The sequence below is a fragment of the Dermacentor variabilis genome, unplaced genomic scaffold, assembly GCF_050947875.1.
Source record: "Dermacentor variabilis isolate Ectoservices unplaced genomic scaffold, ASM5094787v1 scaffold_13, whole genome shotgun sequence".
Classification (NCBI taxonomy): Eukaryota; Metazoa; Arthropoda; class Arachnida; order Ixodida; family Ixodidae; genus Dermacentor; species Dermacentor variabilis.
Window position 1 is genome coordinate 3,835,826 of NW_027460291.1, and position 16,959 is coordinate 3,852,784.

The window sequence follows — 16,959 nt, forward strand, 5'->3', positions numbered from 1 at the left end:
CAGCAGCCTGCGTCATCGGGCTCCTGGCGTGATTCTGACAGCTCACTCCGGCTGCCTGCGCCTGGTCGCCATCAGCTTGGCTATGTAAACATTCTACGGACCACTCAACTTCATTCAGCAGCAGTAGCAGTGGCGGTGTAGCAGTGTGTGCATGATTGACTCTTTCGTCTCAGCTTCACAGGTTTACGCTATCGGCCTGCCTAAACAAACCTCCAGCATCTACTCGCGACCCTGAACGTGCAAGTAACCGGCGCAATCGTCAGCAGCGTGCGTCATCGGGCTCACGGCGTGATTCTGACAGCTCACTGCGGCTCCCGGGTCTGTGCCTGCGCCTGGTCGCCAGCAGCTTGGCTATGTAAACGTCCTACGGACCACTCAACTTCATTCAGCAGCAGCAGCAGCAGTGGCGGTGTGGCAGTGTGCGCATGCTTGACTCTTTCGTCCCGGCTTCACAGGTACGTGCACATTTTTCCTGTCTACATATTGCTATTCGTTTAGTTTATAACTTAGTGCCACTGCTGTTGTCATTTAATCATGCCAACTGTCACCGAACTATCCAAACCCGTGGATCCGCTAAAAATATATTTAAAGACAAACTTGATAACCTGCTTGACAAAATAACGACAACTGTAGTATCCAAGCTAGACTCCCAGCCTTCCTGATCATTAAAGGTCTAAAAGACGAGATAGAGGGGCTAACAAGCAATCTTGATTTTCTGAACAGGACTGTTGAATCACTCAAATCTGAAAAAAGGAACTAACTGCAATGAACAAATCCCTGATTGCGCATAACGAGTGTTTGTAAAGACGAATTGGTGATATGGAACAGTACTCGCGAAAAAACGATTTGGAAATCAAAGGCGTTCCGGTTACCGAGGGTGAATACTGCATCACAATTCTTCAAACTATTGCCTATAAAATAGAATGCCCTGTTTCTGTTGATGACATTGATGTCATTCATCGTGTTCTCTCTGCTTCTGAGACAAAGCACTTGCTTGTCCGATTTCACTCTCGAGCCTTGAAAGTTCATCGGCAAAGCCCGAAAGGCACGCCTCAACACTAGTGACATTGAATTCCGCAAAACACGAGGCAAAGATGTTTTTGTGAATGACCACCTCACTCCAAAGAATAAACAATTATTCAGCAAGGCGTTTTAACTGGAGAAAGAAAAAAAGTGGCGTTTTTTTTTTTTTGTGGACCGATGACTGCGTCATTAAGGCGAGGCAGTCTGCTGATAGCAAAGTTTTTCGCATGAGGAGTGACTCGGACCTTGTGATATTCAATTAAACTGACTCATTTTTCTCTCTTTTTTCCCCTCGATTCCTCTTATTCTGATCTGATTGCATGTCGTAGATTTCCGTTAACGACATTGAATCCTATTTTTTGGATAACTATCATTCACCGATTCATTTCAATTAACGTAGTCTTCGCAAATATTTTCGTGATTATCAGAGTCTATTGTATTCATGTGTTCATTCTTTCTCAATTATATACGTTTCTGAGACATGGATGAGTGATTTCGATAAAAATCTTTATGGTTTTTCATCATACAATTCAGTACATTGCAATCGCATTTCATCACATGGTGGCTCAGCTATGTTTATTCGGTCAGACATTAGATGCAAGCGTAGGCTTGATCTTCACTTAAATATGTGATTGTGGGTCGACGTACATTTAGGTTGACCATTCTGTAATAGCCACTGATGGTAATATTGTGTTTGGTACCATTTATAGATCGCCACATTCGCCAATTCCTGCTTTTTCTGAAGCACTTGACACTATACTTGACATTCTTTCAAAAGAAAAAAAGCCCGTTATCATCTTGGGTGACATTAACATTAATTTACTTGACGCATCCTCCTCTTCTATAACTCAGTACGTCAGCTGTTTCTAAAGTCTTGAACCTCTACTCTCCCTCCCCACCCGTTGCACGAATAACGGTTTGGGAACACTTATTGACCACGGACTTTCGAACCTTCTTCATCCTCCCCCCGCATTCATTCTTCAAAGCAATATTACAGATAATTTCCCAGTTGCACTTTGCTTTGAGCACTAATAGTGTAAGCTTTCTTAAGAATAACTTTGATCGCGACAAAGTCATAGAAATGGTATCTAATTCTGATTGGTGTTGTGTCACTTCAATGAATAATGTTGAACCAGCATACACCGCTTTCATCTCTACAATATCCAGTTGCGTATCTTCATCGACAACGTATGTACAGTGCCATAAACGTTATTCTTCCCCTATAAACACATGGTTAACAAAGGGATTACTGCGTAAGAACGATAACTTGTATAAATAACAAAAAGACAGCCATTTATTGTGCATCTACTTGATCGTTACAAGCAATAATGTAACACACTGAGTGCTCTAATGAAGGATGCGAAAGAGCGCTATTATCAAAACGAAATTAATTGTACTGGCTCAGATATAAAAAATACTAACGCTTCATCAATTCAGTTCTGAATAAAACCATTTATCCGCCTATTGCCAACATTCATCATGAAGGATCAGTAATATCTAACTTATTAGACATCGCTAATGCATTTAGTGACTACTACTCCTCTCCCATACCCGTCCAGCCAGTACGCATTACCAATTTGATCATTGTAGTCACTAATTTTTTTCTTTTTCCTGCTACCGCAGATGAGGTAAGAAGAACAATTACTAGTATAAAGTCCTCTAGCGCAGGCATCGATAATATTTCTGCTAACCAAGTGAAACTGATTGCTGATGATATTGCGGATGTTGCCACCTACATAATCAATCTAATTCTTGAAACCGGTGTATTTGTCCGTGAGCTAAAGTTGAGTAAGGTCATCCCGGTATTTAAAAAAAGTGACAGATGCTTAATTTCTAATTATAGGCCGATATCCATTCTCCAGGTGCAGCGGTGACGTAGAGGTAGAACATCCGCCTCGCGTGCAAGAGGTCTGTGGTTCGAATCCCGTTGCCGCGCAATTTTCCACCGGATTAAAAAAAAATACGCGTGTTGATAAAATTGCATAAACAAGCCTGGAGTGTGGCCTGATCCCGGTGACCAGAACCGGTAACACACTTCCTCACCAGAGCAGGATTGGCCACCTTGGTGCAGAACTTGGCCACAACCTGCTAAGACCAACCCTTATACATAGCTTTCATTGATTGCGAGAAAGCGTTTGATTCTGTCGAAACCTCAGCACTCATGGAGGCATTACGGAAACAGCGTGTAGACGAGCCATATGCAAAAATACTGAAAGATATCTATAGCGGCTCTACAGCCACTGTAGTCCTCCATAAAGAAAGCAACAAAATCCCAATAAAGAAAGGCGTGCGGCAGGGAGATACGATCTCTCAATGCTATTCACAGCGTGTTTACAGGAGATATTCAGAGACCTGGATTGGGAAGAATTGGGGATAAATGTTAATGGACAATACCTTAGCAACTTGCGATTCGCTGATGATATTGCCTTGCTTACTAACTCAGGGGACCAATTGCAATGCATGCTCACTGACCTGGAGAGGCAAAGCAGGAGAGCGGGACTAAAAATTAATCTGCAGAAAAGTAATGTTTAACAGTCTCGGAAGTGAACAGCAATTTACAACAGGTAGCGAGGCACTGGAAGTGGCAATGGAATACATCTACTTAGGGCAGGTAGTGACGGCGGATCCGGATCATGAGACGGAAATTATCAGAAGAATAAGAATGCGCTGGGGTGCGTTTGGCAGGCATTCTCAGATCATGAACAGCAGGTTGCCATTATCCCTCAAGAGAAAAGTGTATAAAAGCTTTGCCTTACCAGTACTCACGTACGTACCTGGAGGTTCACGAAAAGGGTTCTACTTAAATTGAGGACGACGCAACGAGCTATGGAAAGAAGAATGATGGGTGTAACGTTAAGGGATAAGAAAAGAGCAGATTGGGTGAGGGAACAAACGCGAGTTAATGACATCTTAGTTGAAATCAAGAAAAAGAAGTGGGGGGCATGGGCAGGACATGTAATGAGGAGGGAAGATAACCGATGGTCATTACGGTTTACGAACTGGATTCCAAGGGAAGGGAAGCGTAGCAGGGCGCGGCAGAAAGTTAGGTGGGCGGATGAGATTAAGAAGTTTGCAGGGACGACATGGCCACAATTAGTACATGACCGGAGTTGTTGGAGAAGTATGGGAGAGGTCTTTGCCCTGCAGTGGGCGTAATCAGGCTGGTGATGATGATTTATTCTCCCCTTTTTTAGCAAAGTAATGGAAAAACTACGACATGTTCGCCTGTCTAGCTACCTGACGAAATTTACCCTATTTCATCCAAAACAGTTTGGTTTTAGAAAAGGGTACCCGACTAACCTAGTCACCCGCTTTGGTTGCTCAGTGGGTACGGTGTTGTGCTGCTGAGCACGAGGTCGCGGGATCGAATCCCGGCCACGGCGGCCGCATTTCGATGGGGGCGACATGCGAAAACACCCGTGTACTTCGATTTAGGTGCACGTTAAAGAACCCCAGGTGGTATAAATCTCCGGAGTCTCCCACTACGACGTGCCTCATAATCAGATAATCAGATAGTGGTTTTGGCACGTAAATTACCCTAATTTAATTTAATTTGTTACTAACCTAGCCCTCATTTACTTCACAAAAAAAGTAAACTATAAATTGACAATGGTAACATAGTTGGTTCTTTTTTTTTTAGATTTTACTAATGCTTTTGATGCACTTAATCATGACATGCCTTTTTCTAAACTTGCATATTATGGCATTATTGGCAACTCTGCCAAACTTTTCCGTAGTTACTTATCTGATCGTGAGCAATTAATATCCATCTCCGGCATCTATTCCACTAAAAAATAATGAACATCGGCGTTCCGCAAGGCTCAATTCTGGGCCCGCTTTTATTTCTACTATATATTAATGACCTTCCACAGTGTAACCACATTATCAGAATGCATCTTATATGCTGACTACAAGACCGTCTTATGTTCGAGTAATTCTCTAAGCAACATTAAAACAACCCTTAACGCAGAACTTATTAACGTTAGTGTATGGTGTGCTAAAAATAAGCGTTTGATAAATACCTCGCAAAGTAAGTTCTTAATTTTCTATTCCAGGTCAAAATTAACTCGCAAGTTATGCCCCTCTTTATAAACACACATCCTATTCATCTATCACATCATTGTTCCTGCCTTGGTATCAAACTACATTCCCGCTTAAAATTTAATTTGCATATTAATGAGCTACAGCGGAAGACTTCCTATGGTATTAGACGTTACTTTGACTTGACTAATGTGGTCACTTTATAATATGCATTCATTCACAGTCATCTAAATTACTGTATTGCTTCCTGCAGTCAAACATATCATTGCCACCTTTCTTCCCTCCAACATGTACAGAATCAAGTCATTCGCATTCTCATCAGGAGCAACCGAAGTTCACATGCTACTGATCTGTACCGGGAACTGCACATACTGAATATTGACAATCTAATCAAATTTAATGTCTGCACATTTGCTTGTCAAGCAGTTAAAGACAATAACCTTCTCAAATTTGTTCTTATCCGACACCTTATTAATTCAAATAATACGCGCTTTTCCTCCAATAACAATTTTATACTCCCTAAGGTACGAACTAACTATGGTTCACAAAGAGCAGCATTTGTTTTAATCAAACTTTTGAATTCTTTGCCTTTTAACTTTAAGTGTGCCTTTTCTATGTCGTCATTGAAACATCAGCTTCGCAATTTCATGTTGAACCTATAGCACCCTTTATTGAATCTGTCTTTTAAAACACAACTTCAGCCCTGTCGTTTTTAATACTGTTTGCTTCGTTTCCTTCTTCAGCTTAAGCCTTATCCCTATCGTTTCATATTTTCCATTATATTATTCTTTTGCCTCATTATGTATTTGCATTTGCATTTTTTAATTCTTTTAATTCGCTGCTTTTTTGCTGTCAAGTAGTGTTGGTGTTTCGTTAACTTTATAAAAGGTCCCCCTACAGTGTTTACACTATGGGACCTTTTTCTGTACTAAATATCAATACTCTTGCATCTGAAAAAAAATGCGTTGTATACATTACAGCCTTAAGCGCTGAACCTCGGAATCATCAACAAGTATTCCTGCGCCGAAGCAGCCTACATACGAGAACATACATCTAAATCACGCTGACGTACTCATTAAAGTTTCGGCGCTTCATTGGAAAAATACCGACTTCTGGGTCTTCAATAATCATTATTTTTTGGCCTAATAATGGAAAAGTGGTGCTTTCAAGCAATATTTTATGAGCCTAAAATGATTTATTTCTGCTCTCCAGTGTCTCGTCAAATTTTAAAAACACCGCTGGAAGACGCTGAAGAGATGACTTCGTATGAATCTCCAGTAGGTCCACATAGATAGCACTAGCCCTATGGGTATATCGATATCCGGTAAGTTATATATTGTACACAGTCAGGCTAAAGCTTTATCGTGTTGATGTCAAGACCTTTACACCGGCGGGTACAGGTAGAATACGCTCATTCTTTGCACCGTCTTTGTAGCTCCACAAAATTCCTATACAATGATGCGATTTCTGCTAAACACATCTCTGGCATTTTCGTGTTTAGCAGCAGTTTGACTCGGAAGCGGCTCCGAAGAACCACCCATTGCCCAGATGTCTTTCGTCAAGGTGTATTAGTGTGTTTGCTTTCATTTGTTCAGGTGCTTGGCATCGTTCGGCCGCTGGGCAGGATGCGTGCGCCTACCTCTGGTGCGGTTGGTGAGTATCTCGCTGCTGAACTCGTCGGCGACGGCCTTGTGCACGACGTTCTCCACGTGGCTGTCGTCGCGGACGCCCTCCTGGCAGCGGCCGCAAGGCGCGAGCTGCGATCCGTGCAGAGAATACGGCGAATACATTGGGGCGACAGCTCCGCTTGCGTCGCATTTGGCATAACAAGTGCGCGCAAATCTGTACAAACAATCACAGCGCGACACAATAGTAAGTCTTCGCTCCTCAGCTGTAAGAGAAATTGCAGCAGCAAAGCAGCAAACTGCTCTTTCTGCAGTTGTTTTTCTTGACTCATTACTGAAGGTCGTAGATTACCCGTTACCACTCTTCTAACGCCATGACGTCGTATATCTAACGTGTGGCAAGTTTACTCCTCATTTACGCCCGCGTTACAGGGTCCAGCATCCTAACAGTGGAACCTTGATAGAAGGACTGAGAACAAATGATGGTGCAGCAATTCAGGTGTAGTAAACCATACTGTGCAGGCACAAAAACACACTGCATCAGGCCTGGTGGTTCCTGTCGTAGTACCGTTCAACGGCGCCGCGTTGCTCGCGTGGAAATGCCTGACTTATGCATTGAATATGAACATAAGGCGATCAATATTAAACATAAATAACACTCAAAGAACTTAGTCAATCACTCTCAAAAACCGTGTCTATACTAGTACACGAACAGACGGCGGAAAACTAGGCGACTGCGTAGCAGACTCAGATGAGAGTAAAAAGAACAAATGATCCATGAAATCATAAAGAAGCGACATATTCGCAACCGTTATGCAAATAAAAAGACAACGTTGTAATGGTGCAACAGCAGCGATATCGTATGGTCGTATGTTTCCACGTATTCCCCGACACTGTCAACGGGTGAACGCCTAAAAGTCAAGATGTGGTCTCGTTCAACGCTCTGAGGACCTATATGTAAGCCTACACATTCGCGATCCATTAAAATGAGAGGAGAGCAAAAAAGAAGAGAAAACTTGTGGGGAGGTTGCATAATATTGTTTCGCTGCTCCACACGAGGAGACAATAGTGGGTGTTTAAAAAGGGTGACCTTTAGAATAATTAAAGATCAAAGAGAAACAAGGTATGCCCTTAAGTGAGGAATCATGCAACACGTGCATTTAATTTAATATTCTTTAAACACAACCTCATTGCCTTTCGAAAATGAAGTAGCACATTCCACGCCTTCATTGTCTGTGTCGGCCGGAACTAGATCGGAACCAACCGCGAGTATAATGTTGTCCAAGTTGTGCAGAGAAATGGCAAGGGCTTTTCTCTGCGCATAAAACACATTACACTTGCCTAACAAAACGCATCTAAGGCGAAGTTCTTTGTTCATTGCACAGATGAATGTCATTACGTGGCGGAATTGGTCCAGCTGCTTCTGTATCCATTGCTTTTATTCAGCTGCACTACCTTGTAAGTGTAAGCGATATAGCCCAGTAGAGTTTAGTTTCTATTCGCTTGATGTGAGTGATTTATCAACGCATGCGCGTGCTTTGGTGCGGTTTTCATATAAGCGAGCATTCCTACTTCTCGTAACGTGTCCTCTTTCTTCAGTTGTTCCGTATAGATCTAATGAACCCTGCCGTGTTCACAAGTACGTATGAGTTCCCAGTGTTGCCATTTTCCTTTCTATAAATGTTAAATAGCTTCGTCCACCAATGTGGTGGATGGCTGCTTGAAGTCGAATAAACACGAAGACAAACGTTTATTCCCACAATTTCCCTTTTAATGACCTTGTCGGGAATGTGATAGAAAAAAAAATATCTAAGCGACTCGTGTAGTACGTCCCGTATGCCCCCGCTGCATCTTGAAGCTCTCACGTTCACGCCTCTGCGTGCACTTGTCACTGCGCTCATCAAGCACGTTTTCGATCATTCTTCGTCCGCTTCCGCGTTCCCGACGACGCTGAGACGAAAACGCAGCGCTCTCGTATTTCACACGTTGCAAATTAAGGATTATATATATACATTGTAATTCTACCCAGTGTTGCACTTTTTCTCTCGCAGAACTCTGACCGCGGACGCAGAACAGAGTTACACGAGAGGGAGCTACATTGCATGTCCGCATTGTGCGCAGTACCACTGTAGTCCGCAAGCACGAACACCATTTGCCATCTTGCCAACCACTGAAAAGAATGCCCTCCTCACATGCGTCTTTTCTCTCCACTTTGGTAAAGAACAGAAGTAATCCCTCGGCGCACGATAACGACATCTACGAGCTTCACGTTGGAACTCTGCACGAAGTGCGTCTGCGCCTAAGTTCGGCCGGTGAAGAACGACGACGAGAAATCCAGCGGGCGGAGGACGCGCCGAGCGAAGACGCGCGGCGTGTAGCTTGCGGTTTTTGTCCGCGAGAGGTCGCGCGTTACCTCTGCGCGCTTCGCTCGTCGCAGCGTCCGACACGCGCTGGCCGATGCGGAACTGCGTCCACGCGATGCAAGCGAGCCGCGGCTTGCCGGTCATAACCCCGGACACACGCACGTTCTGCCTCACCACCACAGCGAAGAACCATAAATAAGGTGAGGAGTACACCTTTTTTTCTGTATTTCTTCTTCATTCAAAGCGGCGGCCCCAATTCTTTCCCGTCCCCCTCGAAGAATTCGCCACCCGTATAGAGGTGGAGTTTGCTTGTCTTCCTAACGGTACACGCATACACACACAAGCTCAGGTTGTGTGGTGTTAGTCCCTCGAGAGGTGGTACGTGTGTGCAAGTTTTCAGCACGTGACCGCGCACGCGACAAAGCGAAGCGTGCCTGAGGGTGAAGAGACGGCAACGCTATGGCCGTGTGCTCGCGGCCATCGCTTTCTTTCCGCCGCGGTGGCACGTGTAATGACGAGGCTTCCGCAGCGGCAAATAGAATCGCCAGCGCCCCTTGCATGCGAGAGTGGTCTCCCAGGCTTCTCCGAAGAACGGTAGATGACATTCTGCTTGTGGAGAAAATGGTTGTTACTGCGCGTCAGAAATAACGGAGGCGTCGAACTTCATGCTTGGTTGCCTCGGGTGCGTTTGTTTTGGGACAGCCAAGGTTCGAGGACACATACGGGCCCTAAAGCCTTGACCGAGGTCACCACTTTCGGTCACCGCTCTCTTTCTGTTTTCTTACCCTGTTAGGTAAGAAATAATAAAGAAGAAACACGCGAGACTGACGCGGAAAAGTACCCCGACTTAGCTTAATCCGCGCTTGAAGTCGACTTTCATCCCGAAAACGGGATTCCTCGCAACGGCGTTTTCCCCTAAGAAAGTATTCGTTTTTCTCTGGAGGAAGGAAAAGACAGGAACAGACTCTAATACCGAAGTTGTGACGCATCGATCGCGTAGTCTCACTCTTTCTTTTTCGTCAACATGTATCATGTCAACTGTCATTTCCACTGGTTTATCATGTCAAACTCATAATAGCAAATAGTACAGGCTCTTCACTTTGCATAATCGTAATAAAGTAGGAAGAACGTACTATCGGCAAAAAAATTCCCGGTCTTGGGCTTCGCGTAACAGTTCAACTTCAGCTGTGTTCCTGGGCTGCGTTTCTGGATGAATGAAACACTGCGTTTGCGGCACGTACTACTACCACGCTGTAATTTTTGGACCCTTCTGCCCTTTTCTACAACAACTTTTCTCTCTCTCCCTCTCTACCGACACCCTGAACTCCAAACCATCTGCACAGACTTTGCAGAAGTTCAGTCTTACGGTTGTGAGGCACGTAAATTTTAGGCGCCTACAACACATGACCTAATGAATATTTTTTGATTTATTTATTTAAAATACCTTACAGGCCCTATGGGGGCATTGTGTAAGGGGGGTTACAAAATCAAGGGGGAAAAAGAGTAAACAGCCTTCTAAAGTGTAATACAAAAGATACGCCTCAATGCAGGGCTCATCAACATTACAACCAAAAACATGTGAAAGGAACAACTGAAGTAATGAAAGCCCACAAAGGTACACTTAAGGAAATAACACGAGTAAAACTCAACGTACGGTACTAATACTAGAAAGTAAAATACACGAAAAATGAACATATCAGGGAGTACAATTCTTGAAGGGATATTTAGGGAGACAGACGCAAAAAGCTATAATATATACAGGGCATACAAGTGAACACGTGACGCAGCATAAAATAGCATTTCATATGAGCGAGATGCATCAATAAAACAATCACAAGGCATAAAGGCATATAATATTTTATCTATGGTGGTCTTGTCTTGCCTACTTTATGCAGTCCATGGCTGCGGTAGATATACGCTTGCCTTTTTTTGTATAGAGAAGGTAGCTTTAAGCTTTCATTCAGGGTTGGGGAGCTCGTAGGGACGGGCCAAACGATTTGTAGTTGCCTACAAATGTGCGGCCGCATTTATTTCACTAATTCAGATCATCAATACAACACTAAACACGGCAGGTGAGGCTTCGATAGTTCGCTTTGAAATACTGCATGCAGCAACGAAGGATTTTGGAGCCCTTCTAATTTTTATCAAAACACCGTGCAAGAAATCTTCTTCAGTACCTCTGAAACATCACGGCGTCTACTTAGCGACAACGGTGCTTTTTATCCAGTCACGTGCAAACGGATGAACCATCTCCTTTTATTTCATTTTGGTAGCCTTTCACAGTTACACGGTACATAGGAGCTTTGCATAAAAGACAAGAAAGGGTCCTTACAACGCTGTTACATATTGTGGACTTCACAACAAAGTGTGTGGCGTATTAAAATCTCATGCACGGACGACTTTTTATAGAAGATACAGGGTAAACTTAGCCTATGTTGAAACGTTGTTCAGATAGGAATGCCATTATGCCAACCGTTTATAATTTTTTGTCTACCCATACCATCCTGAAAGTGACACGGGCTATTTCAAGCCATAGCTTGAAAGTTAAATCCGTTTTCGCATTATTTCAATGGTACTCCCTGCAACCGAACCTCTAATATACGTAATGTCTCTGCTACTGCGGATTAGCGAACCAAACAACGTGTTTCCGACAAAAAAACATCGATGCACGAAGGTGCATAATCTGATATCCATAACGGAAACCTGACTTACCGCGCATGCCAGGAAAATTGTCGCTGATAGAAATATTGTTTCCATCCTCATAGAAAGGCACCTGAAACGATAAACGACGTGAACGTAAGTCTCACATGCCCCCGGATAACAAGATCCGACATTCGAACTAACAAAAGAAAGCTGAAACGGAGATTGAAGAAATTACCTATAGTCGTCGTTTGCACACACATTATAATGCACGTTGTCCTGCACATGGACTACGTGGTAATTGCCGGCAACTGCGTTTTTCTTTATTCATTCCCAATAGATTGTCAGAGCTTTCTGTGAAAAGTGGTTGTGTTGTCATGTACGCAATAGAAAGCAACAAGGATCTGCCGCTGTATAGTTTAGTGGCTACCCGCCGTGGTTGCTTAGTGGCTATGGTGTTAGGCTGCTAAGCACGATGTCATGGAATCGAATCCCGGCCTCGGCGGTCGCATTTCGGTGGGGGCGAAATGCAAAAAAACTCGTGTATTTAGATTTATGTGCACGTTAAAGAACCCCTGGTGGCCCATATTTCCGGAGTCCCCGAACAACGCGTGCCTCATAATCAGATAGCGGTTTTGGCCCTTATCCCCAGTGTAGAGTAAGTAGCAGGCCAGAGCAAGTTATAGTTCAAGCCGACCTCTCTGCCTTTCTGTAAATAAATTTCTCTCTCTCCCTTCGCACGTAAATTCGCATAATTTAATTATTTATTTAAATTTAGCGGCTATGGGGTTACGCTGCTACGCCGAAGGTCGCGGTTTCAACACCGGCTTCGGCGGCCGTATTTCGATGGGGGCGAAACACAAAAACGCCCTTGTACTTAGATTTAAGTGAACGTTAAGGAACCCCAGATGCATGGCCAAAATTAAATCGGACTCCCCCACCCCCTACGGCGCGCCTCATTATCATATCGTGGTTTTGGCACGTAAATTTTCATATTTAATTAATTAATTTGATTTAGTGGCTATGGCGTTACGCTGCCAAGCCGAAGGTCGCGGTTTGAACACCGGCTTCGGCGGCCGTATTTCGATGCGGGCGAAGCACAAAAACGCTGTTGCACTTAAATTTAAGTGGACGTTAAGGATCCCCAGATGCATGCTCAAATTTAAATAGGAGTCCTCTGCTACGGCGCGCCTCATTCTCGTATCGTCGTTTTGGCACGTAGAACCCCAGCATTTAATTTATTTTGGGGATGCACAAGGGGGCGCCAACAAAGTACACTCCCATTAGTGTCTAAATTAGGCGCGACAATCAGATAAAAAAACAATGTTCACACTGACACATGGAGCGACGCATCGGGTATGTTTGCAGAAGTCAAACTCCACGTTAATCTGACGAGAGTGAAGGAAACTAAGACGTCACCTCTGCATGCCTGAGGTGCAGAATTTCTCACAAAACGTTGTGCTGCCAGAATTTGTGACGAACACTTTCAGAAGAGAGCTGTTGATATCGAAGAAAAGTAAACAAAGGAAAATTAAGAAATTGTCAAGAGTCCCTTTTTTTCGTTGTGCTGCCAGAATTTGTGACGAGCACGTGCAGAAGAAAGGTGCTGATATAAAAAAAAACACAGGAAAATTCTGAAATATTGAAGCGTCGCTTCTTTTCAGTTGCTTGCACACATTTTCCATCAGTTCCGCCGTAACGAGTGACTTTTTGCTCATTATATGCAGTAATACCAAGAAGCAGCCCAAACTACGGTTTCTGTGATTACTAAATGTACGTTCAGCTAGACTGTCAACCACGCTTATTTCGTCACTCAACCACGCTTATCAACTTATCAGCAATGCTTACGACGTCACAGAAGTCATAAGGATGATTACATCTCAGTGCGTGCTTCACAGTGTGCGATTGAACACGTGTTCAGAAACAACTTTTTCCCTTTTCTCTCCTTCGTACGTTCATAATGATTGTAGTTCTTGCTAGGCTACCTGGCTCATACTTAGTCCCCTCAACATCCTAGTACCACCTCGACGTACTAGGCAAGTTAGGTCGGCCTTCATGCCTCCGCTGTATTGTCCCTATGTTCCACGCTCACCGAGTAAGCCCCATGCATTGGCCCTGCGAACTGACCAAGCCCTCTCTGCACGCGTCATTTAGACAGCGGCATCGAGACACCGGAAGTCCTGTTTCTCATGCCCGGATCACCTCCCCGTTCTGTGGTGGCCATTGCTCGTCAAGCACCTGTAGAACATGCGGCTAGCATTGCTAGCATCATCATCATCAACATTATCAGCCTGGCTAGGCCCACTGAAGGGCAAAGGCCTCTCGCATACTTCTCCAACTACTCCGGTGTTGTGCTAGTTGTGGCCATGTTGTCCCTGTAAACTTCTTAATCTCATCCGCCCACTGTTAGGGTTGGCGTCTGACACCACGTGTTGAAAGGAATTTCAACCGACCATCTCACCCTGCCTCGTCGAAATGAGGCGTGACTTCCCCTGCTAATGTGGGCGTCCTGATCCACGTGCAGAAGGAACTTTCTCTCACCCGACCTTTTACCAGGCCTCGTCGAAATGAAGCGTGGCTTTCTAATTCGCCATGACCGTTTCGAGTGTCTACCTGTCTGCCGGAAGCCCCGCAGTGTACAGGCTTCTTTTGTTTGTGTGTGCGAGTTTAGAGAGGCCCTTTCCTCGCATTGGACCTAGAAGAGAATTTCCACGAACCCGCAACGCGCAGAAGAGGCTGACAGGCGTCTACAATTGCAGGAGGCGGGACGACTTCTTCCTTTCAGCAGGCTCGGTATAACTAGAGGAGGAGGGGCCCTTTTTCTGTGCCGGTCACGTGACAACGACGGAAGCAAGATCCCGCCCACGATTGTAGAGAGCCTATTTAAGGGGCTCCGAAATGTACTTTTACACACTTCATGCTGTTCTCGTTTTCTTTCTTCTACCTTTGAATAAAACGTGCAAGTTTCGCACTAGAAATCGTCTCGCCCTTGCTTGGTCGCCATGGCCTACCGGATGCCTGCAGCCCGCCGACAAAGCCACGCTACTCAATAAGTAACGTCGGTCGAGCTTCGATAGGCAGGCGTCGCTACTTCTCGGCAGCAGTACGATACGCTACCTTGGAGTACGCAACAAACTGACTGGCAGCGATTGGGATACGGAACCCTGGAGACCCCAACTGGGACGACAACTACGCGATCGTAGCCTCTTCGTCCTGGCGACAACGTTCGGAAGGAAGTTGTCTAGATTCATGACTGCATATGGTAAGTGCACGGCTTTTCTTCCCTGAGATATCACTTGGCTTTTACGTATTTTTTGGAAAGTACATAGCAGTGATTTTTCTTTAACTGTTGACGGAAGTTTGAGTATGTGAAGGTTGTATAGAGTGAAGATTTAGCAGGACTAAGGGCAGTCATGAATTTGAAGGCACTAAAGAAGCGCGAATTGTTGAGCTTGACAAAGAGTTGGGCCTCCGAATTGCTGAATCAAAGAGAACGCCGGAGATCATAGAGGCGATCGAAGCGATCGGGGCAGACGACGATGAACTGAAGGAATGCCTAGAGCGCATCACAGAGAAAGAGGAGGAGCGTAAGCGCGTAGAGGAAAAAGAAGACCGCGAGCGGGCAGCACGTGAGGCCAAAGAAGAGCGCGACCTCGAAATGAAACGCCTAGAGATTGAGCTCTTGAAAGCTCAAAATTCTGAAAGGCATAGCCCAGAGGCACGCGAAAGCGAACGTAGAATGACAGACTTGATGACACCCTACGCAGTAGGAGGGGACATAGGTCTTTTTCTGGTACAGTTTGAGCGCACGTGTGAGAAGGCGAAATTCACGAGAAACACGTGGCCGCAACGCATGCTTATGTTACTGCCAGGTGAGGTAGCTGATGTTATCGCCCGCATGGGGAAAGAAGAAACAAAGGACTTCGATGAAGTCAAAGCAAATCTGCTTAAAAAGTACAGATTATCAGCGGAAGCATTCAGGCGAAATTTCAGGGAAGTCGAGAAAACCAAAAGAGAGCGATAGTCAGATTTTGCATACACCTTGGAGGTAAACCTGAAGGAATGGCTCAGAGAAGAGGGTGTACTCGGCGACGCCGAAAAGACAATGCAGCGCGTTGCTTTGGAATAGTACTACCGCCGGCTGCCAGTAAACATGAAGTATTGGGCTCAGGATAGACCAGGCGTCGACACTATCACGGGAGTGGCCAGTCTCGCTGAGGAGTACGTAACCCGCCGTGCGGACGAAGGCAACGAAGCTCCTAAGAAGGAGATGAGTAAATACAGACCCGACAAGCCAAAGCGATGGTCTAAGTCGAGTCGGTATAAAACAATGGAAAGGTCAGATTCGGTGAAAACTAGTGACGAGGACAGCGAGGAAGAGAAGGAACCCCCCGAACGGAGTGCAGCAAGGCAGAAGGAAAAATCTTTCAAGGCAAAGAAACCAGTCGTTTGCTACAACTGCCAGCAAACGGGGAATATTTCCGTGGGTTGCAGAAATCCCAAACTAGTATTGATGTCACTAAGTAGTAACGTAGAAAATCTGAACTTGCTAGAACCATACATTCAAGACCTCTAGTTAAACGGCAAACCGTGTAAAGTGCTTCGCGACTCGGCAGCCACAATAGACGTGGTGCATCCGTCGTACGTAGAGGAAGGCCAGTTCACGGGAGAATATGCTTCCATTAGGCAAGCCGTAGAGGCCTCCAGTGTTTGTCTCCCGGTGGCCAAGATTCGTATCGAAGGCCCTTTTGGAGTACTGGACACTGAAGCCGCCGTCTCGGCACATCTCCCGCCGCAGTATCCGTATTTGTTTTCTAACAAATCAGAGGATTTGCTACGACGCAAGAGAATCGGGTTTAGTGAGGGAACAGTGCAAGCCCTAACTCGTTCCAAGGCAAGGCAGCTCGCGGCCAAGGCAGCGTACGAATGTCCAGTGGTGATGGAAACAGGTTTGACGGAGGATTCGTCAGCCAGCACCAGACAGGACAGCCCTATAGGGGATAATGCGGAAAGTGCACCAGCTAAGGATGAGGTCAGGCAAGCGCCGGAGCCTTAAATGTCTCGCGAAGCAGAATGCAGAAAGTTATTGAACGTAAGCCCTGCCACAATGACCGCTGAGCAGGAAACGCGTAAGGCACGAAGCAATGCTGAGCATTACTATGACAGGACGGCTCGCACGCGACGCTTTGAAGTTGGAGAAAAGGTAATGATTCTGAAACCCTCGTTGAATAACCAACCTGAGGAAGTGCCTGTCGACTTTCCAGAGT

At 45.1% G+C, this 16,959-nt stretch overlaps 1 protein-coding gene across 6 annotated transcripts in view; it reads right to left on the bottom strand.

Annotated features, from left to right (window-relative positions):
* LOC142566742 (uncharacterized) overlaps nt 1-16,959 on the bottom strand; it is a 653,003-nt gene that overhangs the window by 7,429 nt on the left and 628,615 nt on the right. For all 6 annotated transcript variants that reach the window (XM_075677617.1, XM_075677616.1, XM_075677613.1 and 3 more), the window contains 2 exons: nt 11,765-11,825; nt 6,704-6,821 (listed from right to left, as the gene is read on the bottom strand). In XM_075677617.1, coding sequence (XP_075533732.1) covers nt 6,704-6,821; nt 11,765-11,825 — 179 coding nt within the window. The remainder of the gene's footprint in view (nt 1-6,703; nt 6,822-11,764; nt 11,826-16,959) is intronic.